The sequence below is a fragment of the Chrysemys picta genome, chromosome 1 (assembly GCF_011386835.1).
Source record: "Chrysemys picta bellii isolate R12L10 chromosome 1, ASM1138683v2, whole genome shotgun sequence".
NCBI classification, from domain to species: Eukaryota; Metazoa; Chordata; order Testudines; family Emydidae; genus Chrysemys; species Chrysemys picta.
This window is the reverse complement of record NC_088791.1, coordinates 21,237,281-21,264,219: the sequence shown is the minus strand read 5'-3', so window position 1 is coordinate 21,264,219 and position 26,939 is coordinate 21,237,281. Positions and strand designations below refer to the sequence as shown.

At 41.7% G+C, this 26,939-nt stretch overlaps 1 protein-coding gene across 5 annotated transcripts in view; it reads right to left on the bottom strand.

Annotated features, from left to right (window-relative positions):
• PCLO (piccolo presynaptic cytomatrix protein) overlaps positions 1–26,939 on the bottom strand; it is a 522,605-nt gene that overhangs the window by 159,001 nt on the left and 336,665 nt on the right. For all 5 annotated transcript variants that reach the window (XM_042859416.2, XM_042859418.2, XM_042859417.2 and 2 more), the window contains exon 9: positions 18,686–18,767. In XM_042859416.2, coding sequence (XP_042715350.2) covers positions 18,686–18,767 — 82 coding nt within the window. The remainder of the gene's footprint in view (positions 1–18,685; positions 18,768–26,939) is intronic.

The following is a 26,939-nucleotide window of genomic DNA, read 5'->3' as shown; positions in this document are numbered from 1 at the left end:
TTATAGAATCTGGAAAAGATGGATGAATCAAGCCTGGGTGGAAGTGGTTTCCTGCATGCTTATAATGTCTGTGTTAATGTGATTTTATTAAACCAGACCCCAAGAGTGGAGATTTTCTTCTAGAGCTTTAATCACTTGTGTGTGATTACATCAAACCTAGAAGTAAAATTGGAGTCTGCCATGACTGGTAACCCGTGTACACAAATTGTATTCAATTGGCTATATTTTACAATAAGGATCCAAAGCAGCAGGGTGTGCGGCAATAGTTCAATGTTTGTAGCAATTCCTGAAGAATCTTGCAATGGTTTATTCTTGCTCTGTACCACTGATATTTGCAGTGCAGGCCCAGTACTGATCAGCAGAAGCTGAAGCAGTTGTACTGCTGCTAAAATCAACCAAGAGAATACTTTTCTTTTTTCCTTTAATAAAATCCTGTGCAATGGACAATTTATAGATTTAGAGATGGTTTTTCTCTCTCTTCAGCAATCTAACGTCAGCTTTGTTTGACTCTAGAAGTCTCATTTCAAGGAACAGAAAAAGCGTACAATATCATTTTATGGGTCTCCTTCTGCCTATCCGAAATAAAAATAAGATCTTTGCCAATTAACGTTGTGCTGTCTGTAGGGAGGTTCATGAAATCTCTTTAGCACTTAGTAGAAAAACACACAGCTCCAGTATATCCATTAGAAAATAAGCAATCCAGAGTTACGGGAAGTATTTCAATGACTAAATGGTGATGATACTTGCTCTTCCAAATAAATATCAATAACCCATTACATAAATTAAAGCTGGATACATTACAGCAGAGAAATACTTAGTCTGTGTATATGTGTGTGTGTGGGTGTGTGTGTGTGTGTGTGTGTGTGTGTGTGTGTGTGTGTGTGTGTGTGTGTGTGTGTGTGTCTGAGAGAGAGAGAGAGAGAGAGTTTTCCTACATCTAGACATGGCTGAGGATAAAGTTTGCAGGGATTTTTCTCTTAGGCTTGGTCCACACTAACCCCCCAAATCGAACTAAGGTACGCAACTTCAGCTACGTGAATAACGTAGCTGAAGTTCGAAGTACCTTAGTTCGATCTTACCTCGGTCCACACGCGGCAGGCAGGCTCCCCCGTCGACTCCGCGGTACTCCTCTCGCCGAGCAGTCGACGGCGAGCACTTCCGGGTTCGACTTATCGCGTCCAGACAAGATGCGATAAGTCGAACCCAGAAGTTTGATTGCCAGCCGCCGAACTAGCGGCTGGGTATAGACGTACCCTTAGAAGCAGCAAACAAACTTACAAGGCTGCAGACATCCTTGTGTGACTGATGTGAACAGTATCTGATGGGTGGGTGGGTGGGGAAAAGGAAAGCCCTATATTTTAGCTATGACTTGTTTACTAATTCATGAATGGCAGGTTCTTGATGCAGAAGCTGTGTGCAAATATTGGTCAACTGCTAAACCAAGCAAATCTTTTCTCTGGGCTAAATTTTACAAAAATAAAATAATTTGTCTGTCTAATTAGGTTTGCAAAATCAGGCAAGAAGCAATTAATATGGACAATAGATTGTCAGTGAACACACAGTGGGTGTAGGCAAAACCTTGGAAGAAAGGGGTATATATGTGGAGAACAGTAATCTACACTGTGTCAGTAGTAGACAGGTATCTATATGGGATCAATCTTCCCTCACTTCAGGATTTTTGATCCTTAGGTCAAGATTTTCAAATGCAATTAGTGATCTTGGGCACACAGGTTGAGAAAGGACTTGATTTGCATAAGGTGGGTGCACTGCTCAGCAGGTTGGGCAGGATCCTGGTAACCCTTTACATGCTGAAGGAATTTTACATCATAACACAGGGCACATTTCTGAATTAAAGTGATCAGCCACAGAAAACATTAAAACTTCTCTGCTACGAAGTGTTCAGACTAGCTTTCCTTGCAAAGAATCTTTTGATCTTTCTGCATTTGATATCATAAACAGCGATAAAACAACATGACAGTGACATGATGAGTATCTTTGGATAACAGGTCAGGATAAAGTGCAGACAGATCGCACAAGGGAAAAAAAAATCAGTTCCGGTGCTGTAAATGTAATAAAAACAAGCGATGTGTAATTTTTATTTTTTTTTAAACGTACAGTCTGTGGTATTCTCTAGCTAATGTGACTTTTAAAACCAACGCTGCGTTGCCAGGATTGGTACAAATATTTTCAAGCTTGTGCTCTGGAGAATTAGTTTGAAGCTTTTTATAAACTAAATGAGCAACATGAAGATGTTTCCTCGAAACCAGATTAAATCTGTTCAGTTCTCCCATTTTTCTGGCCACAGACAATTAAACCATAAGATATACATAGGGTCCGATCCTCAGCTGGTGTATATCATAATAAGGTCCATTGACTTCAATGGAGCAACACTGATTTACACCAGCTGCGGCTATGGCCCATGCTGATTTGACAAGTACTTGGAAGGATCACAGAGTACTTCTACATGGGGCTACACATTAGAAACTGTTAAAAAACTGTCACAGTTCAGAATTCAGCAGCCTGCTTATTAAGCAGTGTTTCTTTCAGGAAGCACATTACACCTGGCTTAAAGAATTTCATTGACTGATAACCAATTTTCAAGTAAGGTTTAATGGTTTGGCTTTGACCTGTGAATCCCTAAAAGGTTTGGATTCTGTCTATTTAAAATACATTGATATAGCCCATGGGACTTTTAAAACCCCCACACATTGCGGGTTATATTATTCCCTTGTTTAACACAGCCATACTGAGGAGAAGGGTGTTAGAAACATGCCTCTCTTCATTTCATACAGGATCCTGAGTCACAACCATGATGTTTGGGGGAGTGCAAGGGCAGTGCCAAAGATGCTTCCCCCTTGGTGAAACTGGACAGAGCATGGTGGGGAGAGATAGAGGGTAGATGGAGCCATGGCTCAGTCCAACCACATGCCAGTGCTTGCTGGCTGTATAGAATAGGGTGTGGCTGCATTGGAAGAAAACCTGCCATGAATTACTCTACTATCTCAGTGCAAGCAGGGAGCCCTGGACACACAGTGCCTCCTATGTTTCCATTTTGGCAGTGCACCTTTGCTCCACCCCTCACTATTGTCTGTATGATACAACCCAAACTAGCCTTTTGTTAGCACCTAGAGATTGTTAATAGATTCAGTAAATATCTATAGACAACATTATCAAGCCTTGATGCCCAAAGGTAGGCTCTTAAATTCATATCTATATAAAGCCCTCTTAGCCCCTGCTCCAAGCAACAGCAATCAAGAATATTTGGTCCGCTGTGTTGCCATTAGTGCAACCTGCAACAACAAATCAGAATGGGAAGAGACTGTCTAGGAAGGAGTACGGCAGAAAGGGATCTAGGGGTTATAGTGGACCACAAGCTAAATATGAGTCAACAGTGTGATGCTGTTGCAAAAAAAGCAAACGTGATTCTGGGATGTATTAACAGGTGTGTTGTGAGCAAGACACGAGAAGTCATTCCTCCGCTCTACTCTGCTCTGGTTAGGCCTCAGCTAGAGTATTGTGTCCAGTTCTGGGCACCGCGTTTTAAAAAAGATGTGGAGAAATTGGAAAGGGTCCAGAGAAGAGCAACAAGAATGATGAAAGGTCTTGAGAACATGACCTATGAAGGAAGGCTGAAAGAATTGGGTTTGTTTAGTTTGGAAAAGAGAAGACTGAGAGGGGACATGATAGCAGTTTTCAGATATTTAAAAGGGTGTCATAAGGAGGAGGGAGAAAACTTGTTGACCTTAGCCTCTAAGGATAGAACCAGAAGCAATGGGTTTAAACTGCAGCAAGGGAGGTCTAGGTTGGACATTAGGAAAAAGTTCCTAACTGTCAGGGTGGTTAAACACTGGAATAAATTGCCTAGGGAGGTTGTGGAATCTCCATCTCTGGAGATATTTAAGAGTAGGTTAGATAAATGTCTATCAGGGATGGTCTAGACAGTATTTGGTCCTGCCATGCGGGCAGGGGACTGGACTCGATGACCTCTCGAGGTCCCTTCCATTCCTAGAATCTATGAATCTTTATCCTTCTCCATTCATTTTCAGTTTTCTCTGCTTGTTCTGTTCTCTCCTCTTCCCCTTCACTTTCTTTGTTAAGGGGAATATTTAACCCTAATATCTTACAGCCCAATATCCAACCACATTTAAAATATACTCTGTCTCCAGCTTCTAAAGCAGTTTAGTCAGAAGTCACAAAAATAGCTTTAGATTTACACTTTTCAACAAAGTGGAGTTTAGGTTCCATCAAATGAAGTAATAAAATCACATCTCCATTTGTTCACCGCCCTCTGTCTATTTTGCAAAACTACTTTCCAACCTAATATGGGAAAGTACCAGAGACCATCTCAACTCACTCCAAGACCAAAATAGTAATCAAGCACCATAGATCTTTTAGGATTTTTAAGTAAGACACATCTACTATTAGCGACAGACATTAGTCTGCTCAGCGAACATGTCAGCCAATCATTCATGGCTTCACTATAAAATTTAGTCTTTATTACACATTTAATGTTACAGTAGTTACCTTAAGTCAAGCTTTTTTACAAATGTCCTTCCCATAGAGGGGAAAATGTAGAATATTTTTGTATTGGTGTTTTCTGTGAGTTATGCATAAAATTCATGATTACAAGAAAGATTTATATAACTGACAGCCTTTTTGTATATCAAGGCATGTCCAGTGTATTCTGTCAATACCTGCATGTTTATATCAGGCATCTTTTGTGATGTTCCAGTACAGTGCATCTTACTCCAAGCTCTGCTGAATGGTAAAGAACGGCCATGTAATTTACAAAATCTTGCTGCAGATTGGGCCAAATCCTGAGATTTTCCCTTGGTTTTTATTCAATTATTTCTCAGACAGAATGTTGACTTGTGAACTCAGTGGGATTTTGCCTGAGAAAGTACTAAGTACGGACTTGAAATTTTGGCCCTTAATGCAATATAGCTCTCTTAACTAAGGCCATGTCCACACTAGCACTTTTATTGGCAAATCATTTGTCGCTCAGGGGTATAAACATCCCACCCCCCTGAGCAACGTAAGTTTTGCTGGCATAAACGTTCGCGTGCACAGACTCTCTCCCACCGACATAGCTACTGCCACTCGTTGAGCTGGTTTTATTATGTCAACGGGAGAGCTCTCTCCCATCAGCATAACACAGCTCCACGAGCAATCTTACAGCAGCACAGCTGGATCGATACAGCTTGCTAGTGTAGATATGGTCCAAGACTCTATGCACCCAGACTTAGTAGCATATCATGTCCTTGTGTCACAAATTCATACAATTGTGGTTGATGTTCTGTAGACGAAGGTCATTCATAACTATGATTCAATTTTTTCTGTTCAGCTAATCAACTTTGTCTAATGAACTGAACCAGAGCACACGCTTCTGATCCGCATGCAGAGGGTGGCTTTTGTGAATGGACCACTCTGCCACCTGGGATCATGCAGAATGTATGTCACCTGCCAGCCATCTTTATGGGACCAGGGGATCCACTCATGGGGGATGTGCAGCGTTCCAAATCAACATTGCGAAAAATGTGCAGGAAAGCTGATCCTGCCTGAGGCTGTACTAACTGCTGTAGATCCCCTACACGCAGTGCAGTGTAGAGGCATAAAGATTTGGCATGGATGCCTCTGCGCCACTGGTGAATTTCTCAAGATCCAGGAAAATCTTGGGACTCTATAAAGCTTGGAAGTTAAAACCCATGCTTCTTCCATAGCAGGAAGCATTCCTCTCCATGGAGGAATCTATAGGAAATTCCATGTGCTTCCTTTCCTTCCCATAGGCTGTTCAATGGGAGTGGTTAATATTCTGAGGAATTACATTATGACTCATAGTTCTGTGAAAAGCATTAGAAAATGAACCTGAATTTTAGACAGGAGCTAGGGTGGAGGAACCCTATAATTCTAGCTATTCATCTTTTAATAAAGTATTGGTAATTGCTTGGGGAAGTTGCTGAACTGACAGCCCCAGAGACAGAAGTGTGTTGTTCACTTGCAGAATAGTGGGCAGCAGTACTTCAAGCTAACCTCAGGCCATCCCACTGGAAGGATTACGTGGTGATTTGCCAGTTTGTTTCCCATACATATTCAATTCTGGGATGCTGGTTAGGTTTGTGGTGGTGCAGCAATCCTGTGAAATGGAAAACTGTCCACATAACTGGACTGAGACCTTCCATTCGTTTCACAGATGCCAGCATACAGCCATTATTGATCGAGGTTGGTAAACCCTTTCAGTCATTATTAACCTAAGCTGGTTTTGAACTGGTGACTGTAAGTAACCAGTTCCCTTCCTCCTGAGCTGTCTGTTCCACCCACACTAGGTCTGGCATAAAATAAAAGGTTTTAAGATTATTAAGAATTTTTCCATATTGTAAAGAGAGTGTTGACAAAGGCTTTTTTTTTAACTGAGTCAGAACAACATCTCATGGAACTGGATATTCATTTGTAATGTATTCACTTGATTTCTCTCGTGCACAAAATGAACAGCTATTGTAAAAACCTGACTCCTGCAGAAGAAAAACATAATATGAGTTACATGCATGCTAATTTGCTATTCAGTTTGCTGTTTGGCAAAATGAGCCCCTAATGTACAATTTTTTCTGACAAGGAAGAAAGTTAATTATTTTCCCCAGGTTCATTTAAACACTGTACCCTTTGCTAGCCAAATAACTGTGTCATAGTATTGCTTTTTTTACACAGAGAAAAAAAGAAATTGACAAAAATGCCAGTCCTTTCTGGAAAGATGACCTATATTAAACCCACTTGTACTTGCCTCCCCAGTCATCACCCAGCTGGATGTCTAGTAAGTAGCAAAATAAGAACTTTTAGGAAGAGCAAAAGAGCCCAACATGCCAGTCATTATTCTGTTTTGCTTATCTTAACCTCCTGGCTTTTTCATTAGACTTCTCAGTCCATACCACATCTAGAAAAACTATTTATGCATCTTCCAAACTTTGTATAATTAATAATACGTGGCTTTTCAACAGTACATTTCAAAGCACCTTACAAAGGCAATCAGTATCATTATCCCAATTTTACAGATGGTGAAACTGAGGCACAGAGTGGGATTAAAATGATTTGCCAAAGGTCACACAACTGGCCATCAGCAGAGCTATGAACAGAGCCCAGTTCCAGTCCAGGCTCTATCTACTAGACCACATGTTACCCTATGCAGCTTTAGAGAAGAACTAGACAAATTGTTTGGAACAGGGACAGTCCTTTTGTTCTGTGCTTGTACAGCCCCAGCACAGGGATTGGCAACCTTTGGCACGCGGCCTGTCAGGTAAATCCACTGGTGGGCTGGGCCGGTTTGTTTACCTACAGTGTCCGCAGGTTCGGCCGATCGCAGCGTGGGCTGAGGGACGTGCTGGCCGCCGCTTCCAGCAGCCCCCATTGGCCTGGAACAGTGAACTGCGGCCAGTGGGAGCCGCGATCGGCCGAACCTGCGGACGCTGCAGGTAAACAAACCGACCTGGCCCGCTAGCGGCTTTCCCCGTTGGGCCATGTGCCAAAGTTCGCTGATCCCTGCCCTAGCACATAGGGGTCCTGATCTATGAATGGGGCTGCTAGGTGCCACTACAATACAAATAACACTGCTCTACAGCCAAAATGCTTCTGAAATAAATGTAGTCAAACTTTACTAATTCTGGGTCACTGAGAACGAAAATTAAAATTGTTTTCTTAAAATTGTTGATTGGCTCTAGTTTTCAAGATATGCTATTGGGTCAGTATATACGACCCTTGACTTGGGAATGGCGGAGGATAAGTGAGTTATAAAGGGAAGGGATCTCAATTTAAACCAGAAATGACTAAAATACATCTTTGACTGGATCTATGAATAAATCTATAACTGGGTTTGGACAGTACTTGCTTTTTAGGCAAAACAATGAATGATGCAATCTGAAGCTGGTATTGCGTCACACATGATATGAATTGCATCATGTTATTCCTAGAAGTCATGGATGATGCAATCATAACAAAGCTTACATCACTCTGCTGAAGAAATTGCCCTAGATCAGCTCTAGAAATCATGCAGTGTCGTGCTCTCATTTGTCAGTGTTTGATTTTGCAAAGGGACACATTTCTGTTTAGCCAAAGTGAGCAGAGATGCCTCGTACTTGTGTGAACAGTGCAGATAACTTCTGCTATGTTTGTGGTGAAGTGACTTTTGCATCACAAAAGCGCAGTATAACCACTATGGTTAAGAAAGCCTATCACCTTTATTTTGGCTGCAAAACTGGAGATCAGGACAAGAGGTGGGCCCCACACATATGCTGCAACACTTGTGCAATAAATCTTCGCCAGTGGTTGAACAGGAAAAGGAAATCTATGCCTTTTGCAGTGCCAATGATTTGGAGAGAGCCAACAGATCATACCAGCAATTGTTACTTCTGCATGGTGCCTCCAGTTGGGAAAGGTGTGTCAAAGAAGAAAAAGTGGACTGTGCATTATCCAAACATTACATCAGCTGTACGCCCAGTACCCCACGGAGAAGGACTGCCGGTTCCTGATGCACCAGAATCATTCTCACTTGAGTCAGATGAGGAAGAGGAAGAGGATGAAACTTCTGGTCCTGAACCATCAATGTCACAGGACCCACATTTTCTCCCATCCTCCTCCTGTGAACTACACCTCATAACACAAGGTGAACTGAATGACATTGTCAGGGATTTGGAACTACCCAAGAGTAAGGCAGAGCTGTTGGGCTCCAGACTACAGCAGTGGAATCTCCTGGCAGGTGATGTTAGGGTTTCCATGTTCCGTGACCGTCAAAAGGATCTTGTCCCATTCTTCTTCAAGGAAGGTGATCTTGTAGCCTGCAACAACATCGATGGTGTGATGGCAGCCCTCAACATCGTTCACGATCCAGATGAGTGGAGACTGTTCATTGATTCATCGAAGACGAGTCTTAAAGCTGTTTTACTGCATAATGGCAATGTTTTGCCATCAATTCCAGTTGGTCATGCAGTCCATATGAAGGAAACCTAGGACAACATGAAACAACTTTTGAGGTGCATAAACTATGACCAACATCAGTGGCAGCTTTGTGGTGATTTGAAGGTTGTTGCTCTCTTGCCTGGTCTGCAGACTGGAGACACAAAGTACTGCTGTTTTCTCTGCGAATGGGATAGTCGTGCAAGAGTTTCCCACTACATCAAGAAAGATTGGCCACTCCAACAGTCATTGGAGCCTGGGAGGAAAAGTGTTCAGCATCCACCACTTGTTGAATCAAGGAAGATTTTGTTACCATCCTTACACATCAAGCTGGGTCTGATGAAGAACTTTGTCAAGGCCATTGACAAAACACAAGCAGCTTTCAAGTACCTCCATGGAAAATTTCCAAGATTAAGTGAAGCTAAGATAAAGGAAGGTGTCTTTGTTGGTCCTCAGATTCGTGAACTTCTTTGAGATGATGTATTTGACCATGCACTGCATGGCAAGGAAAAGACGGCATGGAAAGCCTTTCAGTTAGTGGCAATAAATTTTCTCGGAAACAACAAGGCAGACAACTACAGGTTGTTGGTGGAAAACCTCCTCGAGGCATACAAAAGCCTTGGGTGCAACATTTTTAACACTAAAGATACATTTTTTGCACTCTCATCTAGATTTTTTTCCACCAAACTGAGGAGCAGTGAGCTACGAGCACGGCAAGCGATTTCACCAGGACATTGCAACAATGGAGAAACGCTATCAGGGCAAATGGAGCCCATCAATGCTTGCAGACTATTGCTGGACAGTGACAAGAGATGCTCCATTTCATGAATACAAGAGACAAGCCAAGAAGCACCGAGTAGACACTGAATAGGACTAAACTATGTACATAATAGTTTTTTGCCTTTTGTTTCATAATAAATTATATTTATATAACCTTTTGCTGATTTTTGAAGTGTTACATAAACAGGACAGGTGAAATATTATCATGTAAAGCAACCATAAACACATGAAAAGACCTAGGTTTACAATTTATGATTAAAACTCTACTATCTACACAATATACATAGACATAAAATGTAAAAACTTAAATATCTTCGAAACAGTAGCCAATCAGTTGTTTTAATTGTCATATTTGAATTCAGCACATCAAAATACATAATCAATAGCACATTTTATCTCTGAAGCAGACGACTTCTCAAAAATTGTAGACCAGTGTAATCAATAACTGTTCTTGTCAGAAGCGGCCATTGATTTCGGGCATCTCAGTTTTGGCATGTCCAGCTTGAGCCCTCAGGCTTGATTTTCCCCACCTTGAACTTCATTTGAAGCAGTTCAGTGGGTGATCCATGTTCCAGGGACGGTTGATGGTAGAAGAACGTGAGGCAAAAAAAGAAAATCTTGGATGGATGATGTGGTATCCTGAGTGGATGAAGAAGACTATTCCTTCACAATGAGATTAGCAGAGGATCATACAGAATGGGCTACCCTGGCTGCAAATCTCCAGTAATGGAGATGCCACATAAAAAGAAAAACTTCCTTAGGTCATCTTGACCTCCCTTCTTGTGGATCTCTTAAAGTTTGCAGTAAAACAAATTTTCTCCAGCAGATCATACGACTGTATTTTTTGAAGGCTAAGGAAATTTCCACAGAAAAACCTTAGCTGAAGTGCCACTAAGGTGGCAAGAGTGCATAGGTGAGTTGAGTGCATATTACCTGTCAAGAATATTAGAGGTTAAAAACATAGAAGCTCAGGAAAGGCAGAATTAGCATTGCACTTGTCAAATAAGGCACCCAGGCTACTACTACCACCTTATCCATCCATAGACAAACACTGAAGGCAATTGTTCTCAAATCATTATAAAGGGCTCAATCCTGGAAGGTGCACCCAGTTGTAATAGGTGTTCAGCACCTCAAAGTAAAGAGCTCTGTGATCTCATGTGACAGCCAGTTCTTTAAATATCATTTGACTGTGCTAGCATGTCTGCATATATAAATTTCATACCCCCAGAACATGCTCTTAAAGCACTTCCATGAATCATACTTAGTAACTGGAGACATGAATGGATGAGACAAATTATTAAACCAAAGCTACACACTGTACATTTTTGACAGTCTCCGTATAAAGAAGGGAAGATGGCATGCTGCCTTCTTTTGTGGTAGTTATGATAGTTTAAGAGCTTATCCGAGAAGTGCAACCTTACCTCAGCATTTCCTGGGTTTCTAATTTTCCCTAATGTTCTTGACAAGCTTTGTGTACTTATATCACTCATATGTGCCTAAAATTTTAACCTCACTTTCTTCTCTGTGGGAATCTGCCTTCCACCCTCCTGCTTTATTTTTCCAATGTCTTCTCTAGTCCAGACTGTAAGATACCAGGCATGAACCTTCAAGTGTAAAGGGTATATTCTCTTCTCAAAACATCCCCACACACTATGACACACACTCAAGAGATGATCATGTTCTAAAAGAGGAAAGTACACAGGCTATTAAGCTGCTGAATGATGTCAGTGGAACTTACTTTTTAAAACACTTTTTAGGGCATTCAGAATAAAGAGCTATTTAGAGAGGCAATCACAGACACGGAATAAAAGCCTTTAAAATATTTCTAGGTAAACACATACATGCATAAACATGTTGCTTGTTTACCCAGAAAGGTGACATCTAATTAATTTGCACTGTATAATGACTATTAAGATTTCGATATATCATCCCCCTGCCTCTCCAATTCAGCCCTCAGTTACTCCTATGCAACTTAATTGAACTCATTGAGGTTGCATGGGCATAAATGAGGGCTGTCTTTGTCCTAGTGTCCTTAACAATTCAGGACTAGATTTAGGACTGGGAATCTATTTTTCGTTTACTTCTGCCTAAGGATTTCACAGTAAGTATTGATTTGTGAGCTGTGGCACAAGAACCCCACTCAGTGGCCATTCCTCAACTGCTATTCATCTGTGCTAAAAATACAGTGACATGCTAACGCAGTGTTAGAGGTTAGGGGTTCTCCCCACTAGCCGTTAGGGAATTTTGAAAAAAAACCAACACACCACTTATTCCAGATTGGCCTGATTTTCATAAGTGCCGAACAGTGAGCACAACTCAGACTGACTGCCACAGGAATTGTGGACCCTCAGCTTATTTAATCAAATAAGCTTCATGCTCATTCATTTACAAATAAATTTAGAAGCCCATTAAACAGCTAGATACATTTCATATGCTCTAGTTCAAACAGGAATCAACTCAGAAAAGATCAATGGCCTGTATTATACAGGTGATCAGACTAAACGGTCCCAATCGTCCCTTATAGCTTGGAATCTATGATGTAGGATAGTCATATCTTCTTGATGGACAACACAATTTTAAGACTTAGCGGCATAGACGCGTAACCAGATTTGTTGCCCTATCACTGTAGTATCGGAGCACTTTCTAGCAGTGCATTAAGTAACATAACAAACATCTTCATCCTCTACCTAGGTTCATTAAGTGACCCAGCCCCACCTTCCCTCACTGCTTGCAATGGCGAAGCCCACAGGATGATCCTGGCCACGTAAATCTGTATTCCCTTCCGTTCCCCTCATGTTTACTTGCTTTTCATTTCCCTTAGAAGGGGAAGAGGTCCATGAGTTGGGATCATCAATGTTTAGGGATAAACCACTCCCCGCACCTGTGTGTGTCTGTGTGCGTGATCAGGGAGAGCTTGTGTGCTGGTCTCTGGGGAAGGGCAGGACAATTCTTGTAGGAAGGATCATCTCCAGTCTCCAGGTTATTGGGCCCATGGAAGCAGGGGCACCCCACATACACTCCAGGATGGAGGCAGCTGCCCCTACATGAAGGGTGGACTCAAAGCCAGCACTAGGCATAAGCAGACTAAGCAATTGCTTAGGGCTTCGAGCAGCTCAAGGGGGCCCCCTATTCACTTTTTTAGTATGGGGGGGAGAGAAATATTCCTGCTTAGGGTCCCCAGTGGGCTAGCACCAGCTCTGGGTGAAGCATCAGGAACAAGTTATATCCCATTCCCTTATATTCAGGGCCGCCACCCCAGGCTAAACCTGGACTGTACCTGTGTTCCATGCACTTGTTATCGGACTGGTAATAGTTCCTGATGTTCACTGCATGTCTGCATTTTAATCTATGGTTTTGTTGTCAGAACTGACTTGAAGCTGAAATAATTCAAAATATATGCACTAGGAAGAAAGTCTAGCAATGTAGGCCTGATACATGAAAATTGTGTTAAATCCACCCCCACCTCCCTGAACAAATGCCCAGTAAATTTGCTCGGCCTGGGTATTACGTTTGATTTTGATGGCGGGGGTGGGGGAGAAGAGAGAAACTAACCCGTCAAACCTCTGAAGCCTCTTTGCAGACATGTCAGCCCAGTCCCTCCTGTGTGTGGTTTCTTGAACACTAGATCTGCAGAAGTGACGATCCAAGAGCCTAGCCTCTGCCCAGAACCTAACTAGCATATTCAGTGCAGACTCCTCCCTGTACCGCTGCTCTGCCTGCACAAAAGGGGCAGCAGGGAGGGTGTTCTGCAGCACAGACAGCCTTGCAGCTAACAGGTGCTTTTTGTCCAGCAGGCACAGAACTGGAAAGATGACATCTTGACACCGTGCATTTGGGAAAGGAGCATTGCCTGTAGCACCGTAATTCAGTCCCACATGATAATACGCTGCAGCCATGGGCTACCTGGATGTAGCCGGACATGCAGAGCTATTGAGATTTCCTGCCATGCTGAGCCTTCATCTTGCATGAGAAAGGGTCTTGTGATCAGGAGGAGGAACATAATGTGTATGTGTCCCTCTTGCAACATTTGCAGCAGCTATTGCCAGCACCCTTGTTATCTCAGGCAGCCACCCCTGCCCTCTTTTATTCCAGCTGTAACCACTCCATTTTAAACACCAGAAGGGAAGATGCTGGCATGCTAAAAAGAACTCTCTTGCTGGCTGTGGCCAAGGACCCATAAGAGACAAGTAAACTTTGAGTGAAAACAAGCAGTGTGTTTCTGGATCATGAAATGCTGCTACATTATCATTCTCTGATCCCTGCCATCATTGCTTTGGCATCTGAGCTGCACAACGATGCCAATTCCTTCCAAATGTATTGAAAACTATTAATGAATCTTTAGAGACAAAACCTTTCAGCAATTTATTCAGGCCTAGCAGTAAAAGGCCACTTGCTGGGCTTTGGCAAATGTATTGAGGACATTTTGTATGATAAATCTTCCTGCACTACAGAGAAGAGCTGGGAGCTCTAGGGGATGGTGCATGATACAGAAAAAGAGGGGCAGTTTGGAAAGATCCATTCAGTTTTCCCACAGATCAGTCACACTCCGATCTTAGTAGCCTCTCACAGGACTGAAAACTAATTGATCGTTAGGGGTCCAGTCCTTCGTTCCATCAGCCAATGGGATGCTGTGCCAGTTTTAGTAAGACATGCAACAACTCCCTTGTAGGCCTTAGGCAGTCCAAAATGGCATCCTCTGTGCAGGAGTAGCTTGCATGTATGGTGTGTACAAGGTCACGCTCTGTGGAGGATGCGTGAACAAAATGGCATCCCTCATGAAGGCCAGACAGAACCATCCTGGGAGCTGGATCCAGTCCACAGCCCTCCAGTTGGACAACATATAACCGGTCAGGCATAGAGGCCATGGAGTGCATGCTTTGCATACAGAGATGGCATGCCCCTGCCTTCAGCACCTCACTCTCCTGGCAAAATCTGAGGGAAACTTTTGGGTGTGCACCGAGACAGCCTTAGGCATAGGCCCAGCAGGCCCTCAACTCTGGAAGTAATGTGACTGTTGTATTGTCTGCTTTCACTTTAAAAAAGACTGTGTACTAGGTATGCAGGGTCACTCCAGACTGTTTGAAAAGGATTTAAACAGATCTGAGACTGTTAATATTTAACATTTATAGCCTCTATTACCTTCAACTGAGTCACGGCACTGTACAAACGTATAATAACTGAACATCTTTGCCCCAAATAGCTTACAAATTTAGCTGATCACATCATCTGACTGGCTGAATATTCTGACACCTCTGCTTTGTTTTTGTTTTTTTTTAAATGAGGAGATGCATGTTATATAGGGGATCATCCAATTATCTTGCTGCTGTGCCACCTCTGCTGTGGTGGGGCTGGTGTGATTTCTAAGATATATATTAGTTAATTATTACAATTTTAAATGATCTGGCACTGTATAAAAGCTTTCTAAGATCTCCTCTGCCTCTGGTATTATATAAACAGCCTCATTCACTGTTTGGATGATAACTAGAACTAGTCACCCGCAGTTCGTTGGTATTGGTTGGTCAAACAATTCATTTTTATAATAGCAAATAGGAGCTGGGGAATGTGGCTCCTGGGAGAGACCACCCAAGACCATAAAAACCCAGCAGAAAACTCTGCATGTTTACATTTGCTGCATTTCTACCGGTTTTCCTCCTCAGACGAGCAGGGTGAGGAAAGGCTGGCATGCAAAGGGGGCCCAAAATTCCATTTACCTCAAAGATATGTGAGGAATGAAATATGCAAATCTCAAGCCTTCAAATGTTTTCCTGCCTACCTCCTCCCTGACAGCAGCTGTCCTGCCTTTGGCTAACTACCATCCTCCTGCATTTGCAACCTACCTGATGTGCAAGGGAGACAGAAGTCATGGGGGTGGGGGAGGGAGGGAGAGAGAGCGAGAGAGAGAAGAGAATATCTTCTGCTCCAAGCAGCAATAAGTAAATTTCCACTTGAAACCCACCATTTAACAAATCAGCAGGCTCCATGCCATCCTATTCTAAACACTGTGCAGTGGCAGTGCCCCAGACATCCCTGGGGATAGGAGGGAATATATATAAGAGTCACTGCTCTCCTCTTTTCTCTGTTTGGGATCTTAGCCTTTCTACCACATTATGCTCCGTTTCCCAGTAACTCAGGGACGGCAATCCTTCATCGGGCTGGATTCTCAAGGAGTCTCAGGAGCCAGCCGCTCCCAGCGTGACACTGATGAACAGATGTTCAAAGGGCATGAAGCGTTCACCTAACATGCTGAACTGTTCTGAAAATCTGGCCCCAGTTTTGGTGGTTAGGTCTCTGTGTGCCACATCTACAAACTATAGCTTCTCCCAGAGGGGAAGGGCCTCGTGTCAGGAAGTAACTGGGAGGAACTTTAGGGAGTGTTCTTCCAGCCTGAGTGAGAAAGTGAAGCTATCGTGTACCAGTAGGTACCGGTAGCACCAGGAGAGGTACCTCTGAATTCTCTTCCAGCAATACATTCACGTTGCTCTGTTGTTTACTGAGCTCATGCCTGTATCACCATTCCAGGAACTCTGCCTGCTTGTGCTAACCCACCAATAAGGAGCCCATGAGCCCATGTACAATACACACAAATATTTTTAGATTGAAGGCTACTGATTCCCATAGGCAAGTTGTACCATTCTCGATGGTGATTTCTCTTGTGAATGGCCCACTATTTAGCACATTATCACAGTGGCTGAAGGGGAGACGGAGAAAAATAACCCTTCACAGTGAGAGTATCAGAAGGTGAAGGGGAATTAAATATACACGGCATGATTTTCCATCGCTTCTCATCCTGCATGGTGATTTACATTTGTGCACAGTGGGTATGAAATGCGGCCATTGGTGTGAGCCAGTGGAGGATTCAGGTTAGGCAGCAGCAGTTTATACTCCGTGTGCAGAAGTGTAAATAACAGCACACAACCGTGGTGAGAGAATCAGGCCCACTTTTTTGCAAAATAAAACCATGAGGTAACTAGTTTCATGCAGCTATAATTCCACCTGGTCTGCAGGAAGAGAACAGCTTGGATCTCAGCATTATTCATTTCCCTGCAGGGCAAGAAATCCCCAGGAGGATTACAAGTAACTCCAATTGACTTCAGGAGCCCAGGGCTGTACAAAGGGTATGAACTGTCTTTTTAAACTCTGTAGCCTGGCATAGTGGGAGAGCTACGTATTTTAAATTAATTAGTGGGTGCGATATCTGTTTTGTAGAATTAATGGAGGGAGTACATAGAGAGAAAACTGCTGTAACGCCTTGTGAAAGGGAGCAAAAGAGCTGCTTGCAGGAGACTTGAACCTTGGAGCAGACTTGCTAAATGAGCCAACCAGAAATACCTGGACCAGGGAGGGAACTTCAAGCAGCTGGTTCCTTATAAGAGCCCTGAAGCAGTTCTGGAAGTGGGAGCTGACTCTGGGACGTCTGTAAGAGAGTCAGCTCTGAGCAAGGTAGAGGCAAGCCAAACCCTAGAATGGGGCACCTCCTAATAGGGTGACCAGATGTCCCGATTTTATAGGGACAGTCCTGATTTTGGGGTCTTTTTCTTATATAGGCTCCTATTACCCCCCACCCCATCCTGATTTTTCACACTTTCTGTCTGGTCATCCTACCTCCTAAGAGCTGATAAAAGGGCCCTGTAAACACCAGGCTCTGAGGTAAAAGCTGTGCCTTGGGATAGACTTTGGGGACTTTGAGTTTTGCTTTTTGAGTTAATTTGTCTGAATGAAGCCAGGCCCAATAAGGGTGGTGATTGGATGAGTAAATGTGTAGAGTCTGTTTAAAAGGGCCTGGAAGAGGGAGGATACAAATCAGAGCAGTACGGATGCACCCCAGACACAAGGGGGCACATGGGAGTGCCCCACTTATTTACATGCCTGAAAGACAGGGGGAGGATGTGAAAAAATACTTGAGATTTTCGGCCAAAAATGCTGGGAAAGCAATATATAGCAATGCAACGAAACATGATGCTACTTCCAATTAAATGCTGGAGGGAAACCAGTGGTTGGCAACAAGTAATTACTTCTAGACAGAAGTGGATTTTGACATATGCTATTAGAATTTTCAGTAGTAGTTAAAAGAAAGTCTGATTGTTCTGCAACAAAACCACGAAAGCCTAAATTACATATCACTGGCAGAATATAAATAGCGTGTTTCTCCACAGAAAAACACTTAATTCCTAATCAATACACTCTCTTATTAAAAAATGTACAATTCTGAAAAAAACAACAAACAGACCTAGCACCTATTAGATCTTGATATAAAAGGTGTTTTACACTCTGACATAGAAGAATCGTACTGCAGCACTGGTCCTGATTCACCAGCTGTAGAGCGTGTAATAGGATACAAAATAACACATATCCGCTCTCAGCTGATCTCTTTCACTCTCTACACACACACACACATCATGAAGGGATGACGGGGGAGAAAAGTTTCTATAGAATATAACAGAAAGCAATAACTTTTTTCTATAGGTTTTTTAACTATCTGATATAATTTAATAAAGAATTATACTGCTTCTCTAGGGTAGTTCCAGAAACTCTATAGAAAGGGCAGAATTCTTCATAAAATTCTGAAAGTTTTGAATTTTTACACAAGTCTATTCAATTTCTATAGATCCTTAATGGCTTCATCCCTATTAAATTCTATATGAGATTGTCATATGAAGAGGACAGACATATAGAGAGTGACAGACATACAGCCTCTGGATATGTCTCACTAATATAGCCAAGTTGCTTATGTGTTTTCAGAATCAAATTGTTTACAGTAATTTATCTATTTTAACAAAGTCCCGTGGCCCTTTTTGTAGGTCACTGTTTTCTGTTATCACTAAAAACATATAAGATGAGCAGTACATTTCCTGCCACACAGGACTGAGCAACCATCATTAGCATCGCAAATCAATGCATGCTACTTAATAAGCATTCTAATAAAACCAGGTGTAAATTTTGTTTGGGTTTTATTATTTTTTATTTTTACCTGATACAGTGTGATCCTTTGGGTCTCTCAGTAGTTTGAGTCTTGCATGAGGGAAAATGTACTGAAGAGGCTTCCCATTTATCTGAGGAACATAAAACATGCATGTCATAAAAAAATGTAAAGCATGTCCATTTTAATAACAACTTAAAAAAGCCAATCATGCCACCAACGCTCCTACGAAACATATATCTGGTTGGAGGATATTTGACAATCGTATCTCATCCTTGTTCAATCATTCCCCAGAGTTTTAACCCACAAATTAACAGGCACATGCTTGTTTGGGCATTACTTCCATATTACTAAAGTAATTTTAAGGCCGGCTTTAGTTTTGGTTTAATTTCCTAGGGACTTGAAATTGTCTACTTCGTTCTATCACATCCCCTAATGGAACCCATAAAGCAGCATGACTGTTGGTCCTTTGACCATGGGATTTGTGTAATGCATAAGGAGAAGGTTGGAATGCAAACAGAGGCCTAAGATGAAGGTGTGGATATATGTATAAAGGTCCATGAGGTATTGCTTTGGTCTCACCAAAAATACACATTCTGAATGAATCTTTCCCCATCTTGAGCATTGCTAACATGCCCCTCACCATAGTACAATAAACGAAGCACAAGTTATATAGTCAGATGGGGCTCTTACTCTTTTTCAGTCTCATCTATAAGCATGTATTTTATTTCCTCTCTCACCTGAACCTCAGACTCCTTCTTTAATTGCATTAGTTAATTCTTGAAGGCTGGTCTTTTCAAAGAATGATGCCTAACCCCCAATGACTGTCAAGATTTAAAGTTCCTTTGAAAATCCCAGCCTAAAACTTTTAGAAATATCATTTATATGAAGATGTGTGACAATCGTCATTTTGGCTGACAGCATGGATCTCCAGAGCTGACAGCATGAGTCTCTACAGCTTGTGTTACAGTGCTATGTTCTCAAGCTACCAGCTGTTACAGATCCATAGCCCCTGTGGACCGGGCACTGGGAGGGACATGAAACATACACTGACCGGAGGGTTACAGATGCTTTCTGTCTGTCCCTGCTGAAAGGGTCCATGTGGAAAGACTGATGCAAGACTATGCCTATGACACTTTCACCCCAACTTGTCCCCCATTTTCATCTTTCAGCGTTAGAGTAGAATCCACAATTTCCCTGCCTTTATTTTTCTATGGTCACCAATTGCACATGTGGAGTTTAAGCCACTTCCTTGTGAGCTGAAGTATAAAAGATAGAGTTAGGAAACTATTTTGCAGCTGTATCGCAAAATGACAAATCTGTTTGCAATGGATTTCCTGACAGGCTCACATATTCTTCGGTTAGACAAGACTTTTAAAAACAGATGATCATATCACAATGGGTCAGCATACAAGCAGTAATGCAGTTTCAGTAGTTTATTTAATAACAATAAACTATTGGTACCTTCTCCCCTGGACCTCACTGCCTCTGATTTAATTTGCTGATTGAGTCACAACAACCCTCTGTTGTCTTGCCTCAGTAAGTGATTATGATCAAATTTCAAATTATGTGAGGCGTGCAATGGGATTCCATCTTGATTTCTTTTGAAGATTTCTGAGATAAACTGCTATTCTATTTCATATTTACTCACTTATTATATCCATCTACAGTGGTCACCCTTCAGAAGTGTCTACTGCTTTGAGGATATTATTAGCTCTATTAGTATTCCTCATATTAAGTATAAAGAATCTCTCTCAAATTAGTAGAATCATTTGAACTAGAAGACATTTTAAATGTGACCCTTGTTCGTACAAATCGAAAAGGGCAAGTTTGGTATAGCCTAGACAAATGAGTAATAGAAAGGTCCTTGATTAAAGTAGCATGTAGAGGCTTCAACAGCCATTGTATTAGATAATTTACCAACACAGTCCCTGCCCCAAAGAGTTTATAAGCTAAATACACAACACACACAAGGTGGGAGGCAAAACAGAGAGGTGATGTGACGTGCCTAAATTCACACAGAAGGTCAGTAACAGAGGTAAGAAGGAAAACTAGATCTTACTTCCTATCCTAGTGCTAGCTCTACAGAATTGAACTACTGTCCCCATTGAAGTCGGTAACCAAATTACCTTTGATTTCAGTGGGAACCGTCTTGCACAAGTTACTTTATCCTGTTTTGCCTCGTAAAATGAGCTGTGAAATCGGATTTTTAAATAAAAGCTAATTAAGGGGTAGCCTATGAGTTTAACAGTGCATATGAGCACTACAGAACAAGTCAAAACTGACTGCTGTTACTGCATGCAGAATCGCCTTACTTAAGAATTTTGCCAAGACACCGGGATCTACCATGTCTACTGTTGCCCAAAGTACTATGGGATTTTAATGAACACAAGTGATCAGAATCTTGGTTTTAATTATTATTAGCAAAATATAGCAAGTACAATTATTATTAAAATAATCTATTTGAAATCTTACAGAAGTTGGTTAACTGTAATTATATTGCCTGAAAGTTACACTGAATCATTTTTATAGGTATATATCTACTGGAGTATTAAAAAAAATTAAGGTAAAGTAATAGTCAAAGAAGTGCTATAAGCACATTGGGGCAGATCTTTAGCTGGGATAAATCAACATAGCTCCATTTTTATCAACAGAGTTATGTCAATTTATCACAGGTGAGGTTCTGGCCTATAAATTGCAAATTCCAATATATTTTATTTTATCTGTATTTTTTGAATATATAATAATCCCAAAAATGTACACCACCGTATTGCAGGTCTCACTGACAGGCATCTCAGAGAAAATAGACCAGCACTCGCATTAGTCTGTTGCTCTCTCAATACTTCTATTTCCAGACTTTTATGATCAGTATAAATCTTGGTAATAAATATGCTTATGAATAAAAGTATCAGAGTTTATTGGCATCCAGGTCTTCATATTCTCCTTTATTGTTGGTGGGAAAGAGTGCTTAAACTGAAGATCATATTAGGCTGTTAGCTGCAGAATAGTATGTGTCAGAGCTGAGAGGAAAGAGGCAGAAAAATGAATGGCAAAAAAATGTTGCTGAAAATAGGTAATGCTAGTGGGAATGGTTATGTTATCTCTGATCATTAGGAGTGTTTTTACATCAACCAGTCGCTCATGTGCATTTATATAAAGTATATTTATCTATTACAAACAATGTAGAACACAAGCATGGCAAGATTGTCATTTGTTCACACATTCTGTTCCTGGTCATTCATTTAGGGTGAACTCTATTCCCCTCATAAAGCCTGAATGTTGGGGCTTCAGATCTGATTTGCCTCTCGGTTACTCTGGCATAAACGAGGCGTGACTCCACATGCCAGTGTAAATCTGGCCAATGTGAGAGGAAAAGCCGGTTGTTTATACGAACAGAGTGCATGTGTGGAGGAAATCTGCACCCTCCAAACCTAGAACTAGGTCACAGGGCTGAACCTGCAGTCCCCCCGTGCCAGTCAGATGGCGTGTTGTTGCCAATGAATCAACACAACAGCTACAAAGACCCTTTTCACAGCATTCAAGAAGGTGTAGGCCACTCCACTCAAAATCCTCCCAGTTCACAGCTGACACTGCAGTGACCGTCACAGTTTAATTTCACCCTTACAGTGTTCACTCCAATGCACAACCCTCATATTTTAAGCAGACATTGGACTCAGGTCACATTTTTCAGCACATTATTCAGCAGGCCCCCGCGGTTTCTAACCCAGTGAGTTAAATGAAAAACTAAATGAGACTGAAGTGTTCCCTCCAGAACCCATGGCACTGGTCACATGTTTCATGTTATGAGTCAGCTGAAGTCTCTCTGAAAAGTGAATCATCTTTATGCTGTTAAACAGCTGGGAATGGTGGGTAAATTTGCTGGTGCTCTTTCAAATTGTGACATGGGAAATCATTTTAGTTATGACATCTTTTTTTTCCCACAGTGACATATCATGCCCAGGCACTTCTCTGTACGAAAATTAGGTTTAGTGGGAGACACAAGAATCAGGAGATTCTATAGTGCAGAGGACAGGACGACCAACAGGAGTTTCTCTCCTTGGTGCTGCATATCCAGTAATTCTGCTGTGGGGGCCTTATCTAAAGTCTTTGAGAGTCTTTCCATTGAAATCAGTGGGCTTTGAATCAGTCCTGTAAAGCTTCGGTGATCTCACTTTTTAATGATGTCACATCTCTTCCCGACCTTGAAAGTTTGGGCCAGATCCTGCTGCCCTGATTCCCAAAGCCTGACTGTGACACATACAATAATGGTCTTCTTTGATGCAGTGCAGAGGTAAGAGCTCACCGTGGGAATGCTGCCATTGCAACACTTTGAAAGGGCACATGTGCTGTTCTGTGCAAAGCCATCTCCAATGCAGAATGGGACCAGGATCATGGTCCATTCACTTCAGGAAGGCCAGTGGCTCTAAGCTTGCATAATCTTTGTGCTCAACGAGTGTAAGGCTGGAATTGTGATTAGCTCTGGTGACCCCCTCTTCTATTAAGAACTATTGCCTTCAACAGAACTTCTGTCTGAGTCCCATGCACATGATCATGCCATTGGCAAACTAAAGATCACATCAGCCCGTTCATCTCACCGGTCAGATGTGGGAGAAACAGCACAGGCGGCATGCCATTTCTATAACACCTCTTACTACTAAGTAAAATACTAGAACATTCGGAAATGGAGGTTGTTCATAACTCTGAAGTGTTTGTATCTATGAACAAAACATTACGGTTGTTTTTTCAGAAGTTTACAATTGAACATTGACTTAATATAGCCTTTAAGCTTTTCTATGCAGAAGAAAAACGAGGCTTTTAACCATCTTAGTGTAAATGAAACAAGCACTGAAAGAGTTTCCTTACCTAGTCAAATATTTTTTTTAAACTTTCTCTTTATTTTTTTTTAGTTTACGTTTAACACAGTTATGTATTGTATTTGTGTTTTTGTGTTTTTTTGGTCTCTGCTGCTGCCTGATTGCGTACTTCCGGTTCCAAATGAGGTGTGTGATTGACCGCTCGTTTGTAATTCTGGTGGTGTAACCCTGAGGTTTTACTGTACCTTAGGGTTTTGTCTAACCCTGCAAAAACATCGGTCTGGGTCTTTAACAGGTAAATTAACTCTGGCCCTATCTACATTGCTTTACTCTCTTTTCCCCTCTGTGACGTGAAACCTCTGAGTGCGGATTCAGGGGCTGTATATGGCAGAAGCCACGGTATCAAGAGACTACAGAAGACTGGCCATACATGCAAACAGCCATGTGCCTCCTTTGACTTCAATAGACCTTGGAAAAGGTCTTAACCTACTATTGTCACTTTCAGAGGAGCTGCCTGATGTGAAAGTTTTACAAAGGCAGAATTGTAAAGAACTCCAAGAATAGAAGCTCACAAAGTCTCCTGTCCCATTCATGAGAGCAACCCAGGTAAGGGTAAAAAATATCACTAAGTAGTCATCAGAGAGGAAATGTTAACACATTATGTATTCTCTGTCTTTCAGCATGTACAAAATAGCTGGGTGATGGAAAAGATCAGTAATTGTTTGCCAAATAACATAAAGGAAATATCTTGACCTATAATGCAGTGGTTGCTGATGATTCATCTTATGGTGGGTTGATGATGAGATTTTAAAATGAATCATGGCAAATTTGTCATCAGATTTCCAGGGAATTTTAAAAGAAAGAAATTCAAGGGCAATTTACCAAAAAAAAAAAAGTGAAATGTCTTGAGTCTAAATTAAGCAGTAGCTATCACTATGGAACAAGCATTGCCTATTGTGTGTCTCATGGAGCCTGCTATCACCAATATCATAATCCCTTCCCCTTGAGGGCCCATGTCAGAGCCACCATTCTTTCAGGTGAAGAGGGCTGGACATTTGAGCCCAGCAATGCTGCTCCAAAAGTGTTTGATCCAACTGTCATTTAAATCAATATGTGTATTTCATTGTCTTCTAAGAGAGCTGGATTAGCCTATGGAGCAACATACAACAGATATTCCTCAGGGGACTGAACTAATGACCTTTGAAGTGCTGGTATCACATGGGAAGTGGGAGATCAACATGTGAAATGTCTCTTGAAGGGTACTACAGAGCACTGGCTCTCTTCTTCTGTGACTTTGAGTGCTTAGATAACTGATTTCTCATTACTTTCTCTGATGCATTTAACATATTTATCATCTTAAGGGGTTTCAGTAAATATATGTACTAGAAATGGGGGATCAGCTCAGACAAAATAATTTACCTGAAGCAGCACTCTAACCATTAACTGAACTCCAACACCTCAGCTGTTCTGCATTTTACATATGACTAAACACAAAATGATGGGGTCTAAATTAGCTGTTACCACTCAAAGAAATCTTGGAGTAATCATGGATGGCTCTCTGGAAACATCTGCTCAATAGGCACCACTATTAGGAACCATTAGAAAAGGGATAGACAAAAAATATCATAATGCCACTGTATAAATCCATGGCATGCCACACTTTGAATACCGCATGCAGTTCAGGTGGCCCCATCTCAAAAAACTATATTAGAATTGGAAAAGGTACAGAGAAGGGCAACAAAAATGATTAGGGATATGGAACAGCTTCCACATAAGTAGAGATTAAAAAGACTGGAACTGGTCAGTTTAGAAAAGAGATGACTAAGATATGGTAGAGGTCTATAAAATCATGAATGATGTGGAGTAAGTGAATGGGGAAATGTTATTTACCCTTTATCTAACACAAGAATTAGGGTTCACACAATGAAATTAAGAGGCAGCAGCTTAAAAATAAACATAAGGAAGCACTTCTTCACACAATGCACAATCAACCTGTGGAACTTGTTGCTGGGGATATTGTGAAGGCCCAAACTATAACTGTGTTAAAAAAAAAAAGAAGAGAAGTTCATGGAGGATAGGTCCAACAATGGCTATTAATCAAGATGGTCAGGGATGCAATCCTATGCTCTGTGTGTACTAAACTCCTGACTGCCGGAAGATAGGACTGGATGAGAGGGGATGGATCACTTGATACTTGCTCTGTTCTGTTCCTTCCCTCTGAAGCATCTGGTACCGGCCACTGTTGGAAGACAGGATACTGGGCTAAAAGGACCATTGGTCTGATACAGTATGGCCATTCTTATGTTCTCATTCCAGCATGAGTGAAATGCCAAAATGCAGTGAGGAAAACCATCTTCATCTTTCTGACCTGACCAGAAAGTATATGAGGAGAAAAGCCTATCCCCAAGTGATTAATCACTGCAATTTTGGAGACTCTAGAACTTTATATTACTGATAGACTTGACTATTACTGATATATTAGGGGTAAGGGTTGGGGGGAAATGTGTTTGCACATGTTTATGTTTGCATGTCTGTCCAAAATGAAAATCTGACTGCATCATTCTTTTCCTATATTAGCCTTCGTACTTGAGGAAAAACTTGGTGATAGAAACCATGATGGCATTAACTTTTGTTGTTGTTTTGGGCTTCATTTGGGTTTACAAAGGCCAGTTCTGGAATGGGAAAGTTCTATTCTCAAACACTCCACCCTTTACCTACTTTTCTCGCCTTCACCCATCCTTTTTCTCTTTCTCCGAGTCATTGTTCTGTGGCTTTTTACGTGCCTACTCCTTTATTCCCCTCTCTCTTCTCCCTGCCCCCACACTCTTTAGCTGGTCCTCCTTCTTCCAGAGTGCAAAGTAACCTCCCCCTTCAAATTGCTTCTCCAAACTCATTGCATTTGCCTTGCTATGCACCCATAAGCAACGCTGATGCTATCAGTGCCAGCTTCGGCAACCTAATAATTAAAACAGAGACAGAGAGAGAACTAACAACAAATACAGGAGTCAATAGGCCTTTCTCCAGGACAACACTTCTTTCAATTGCTGTGGCTGTATTCCCTTCCCATATTTTCCTATTGTTTTTACTCCCTCCTTTTCCTAACTTCTCAACCTTCATGATCTGTTCTCTTGCCTACGTGCTTTTCTAAATTACCTATGTACTAAAGTCCATGATGTAACCAAAGACCATTGAAGTCAATGGGAGGATTTCTTTTGACTTCAACAGGCTTTGGATCAGGAATTAACCTGCTATCATCACTTAAAGAACAGCTGCCTGCTAGGGTCCTGTCTTCTTATACCTAGCACACTTTCTGGAGCTATATAAATAATGCATGATAAACAACAGTAATAGGAGCTTGGATCTGGTGTTTGGCTGAAGTTCCTAGTCCACTGGTAGAGACTCAGAAGGCTGCTGCTGCAGAGAGTGGGGCTGGGGGCGGGGAGAAATCAAGGTGATGCTGCTGGTCAAATACTCAGTGGATTTAATAAGTA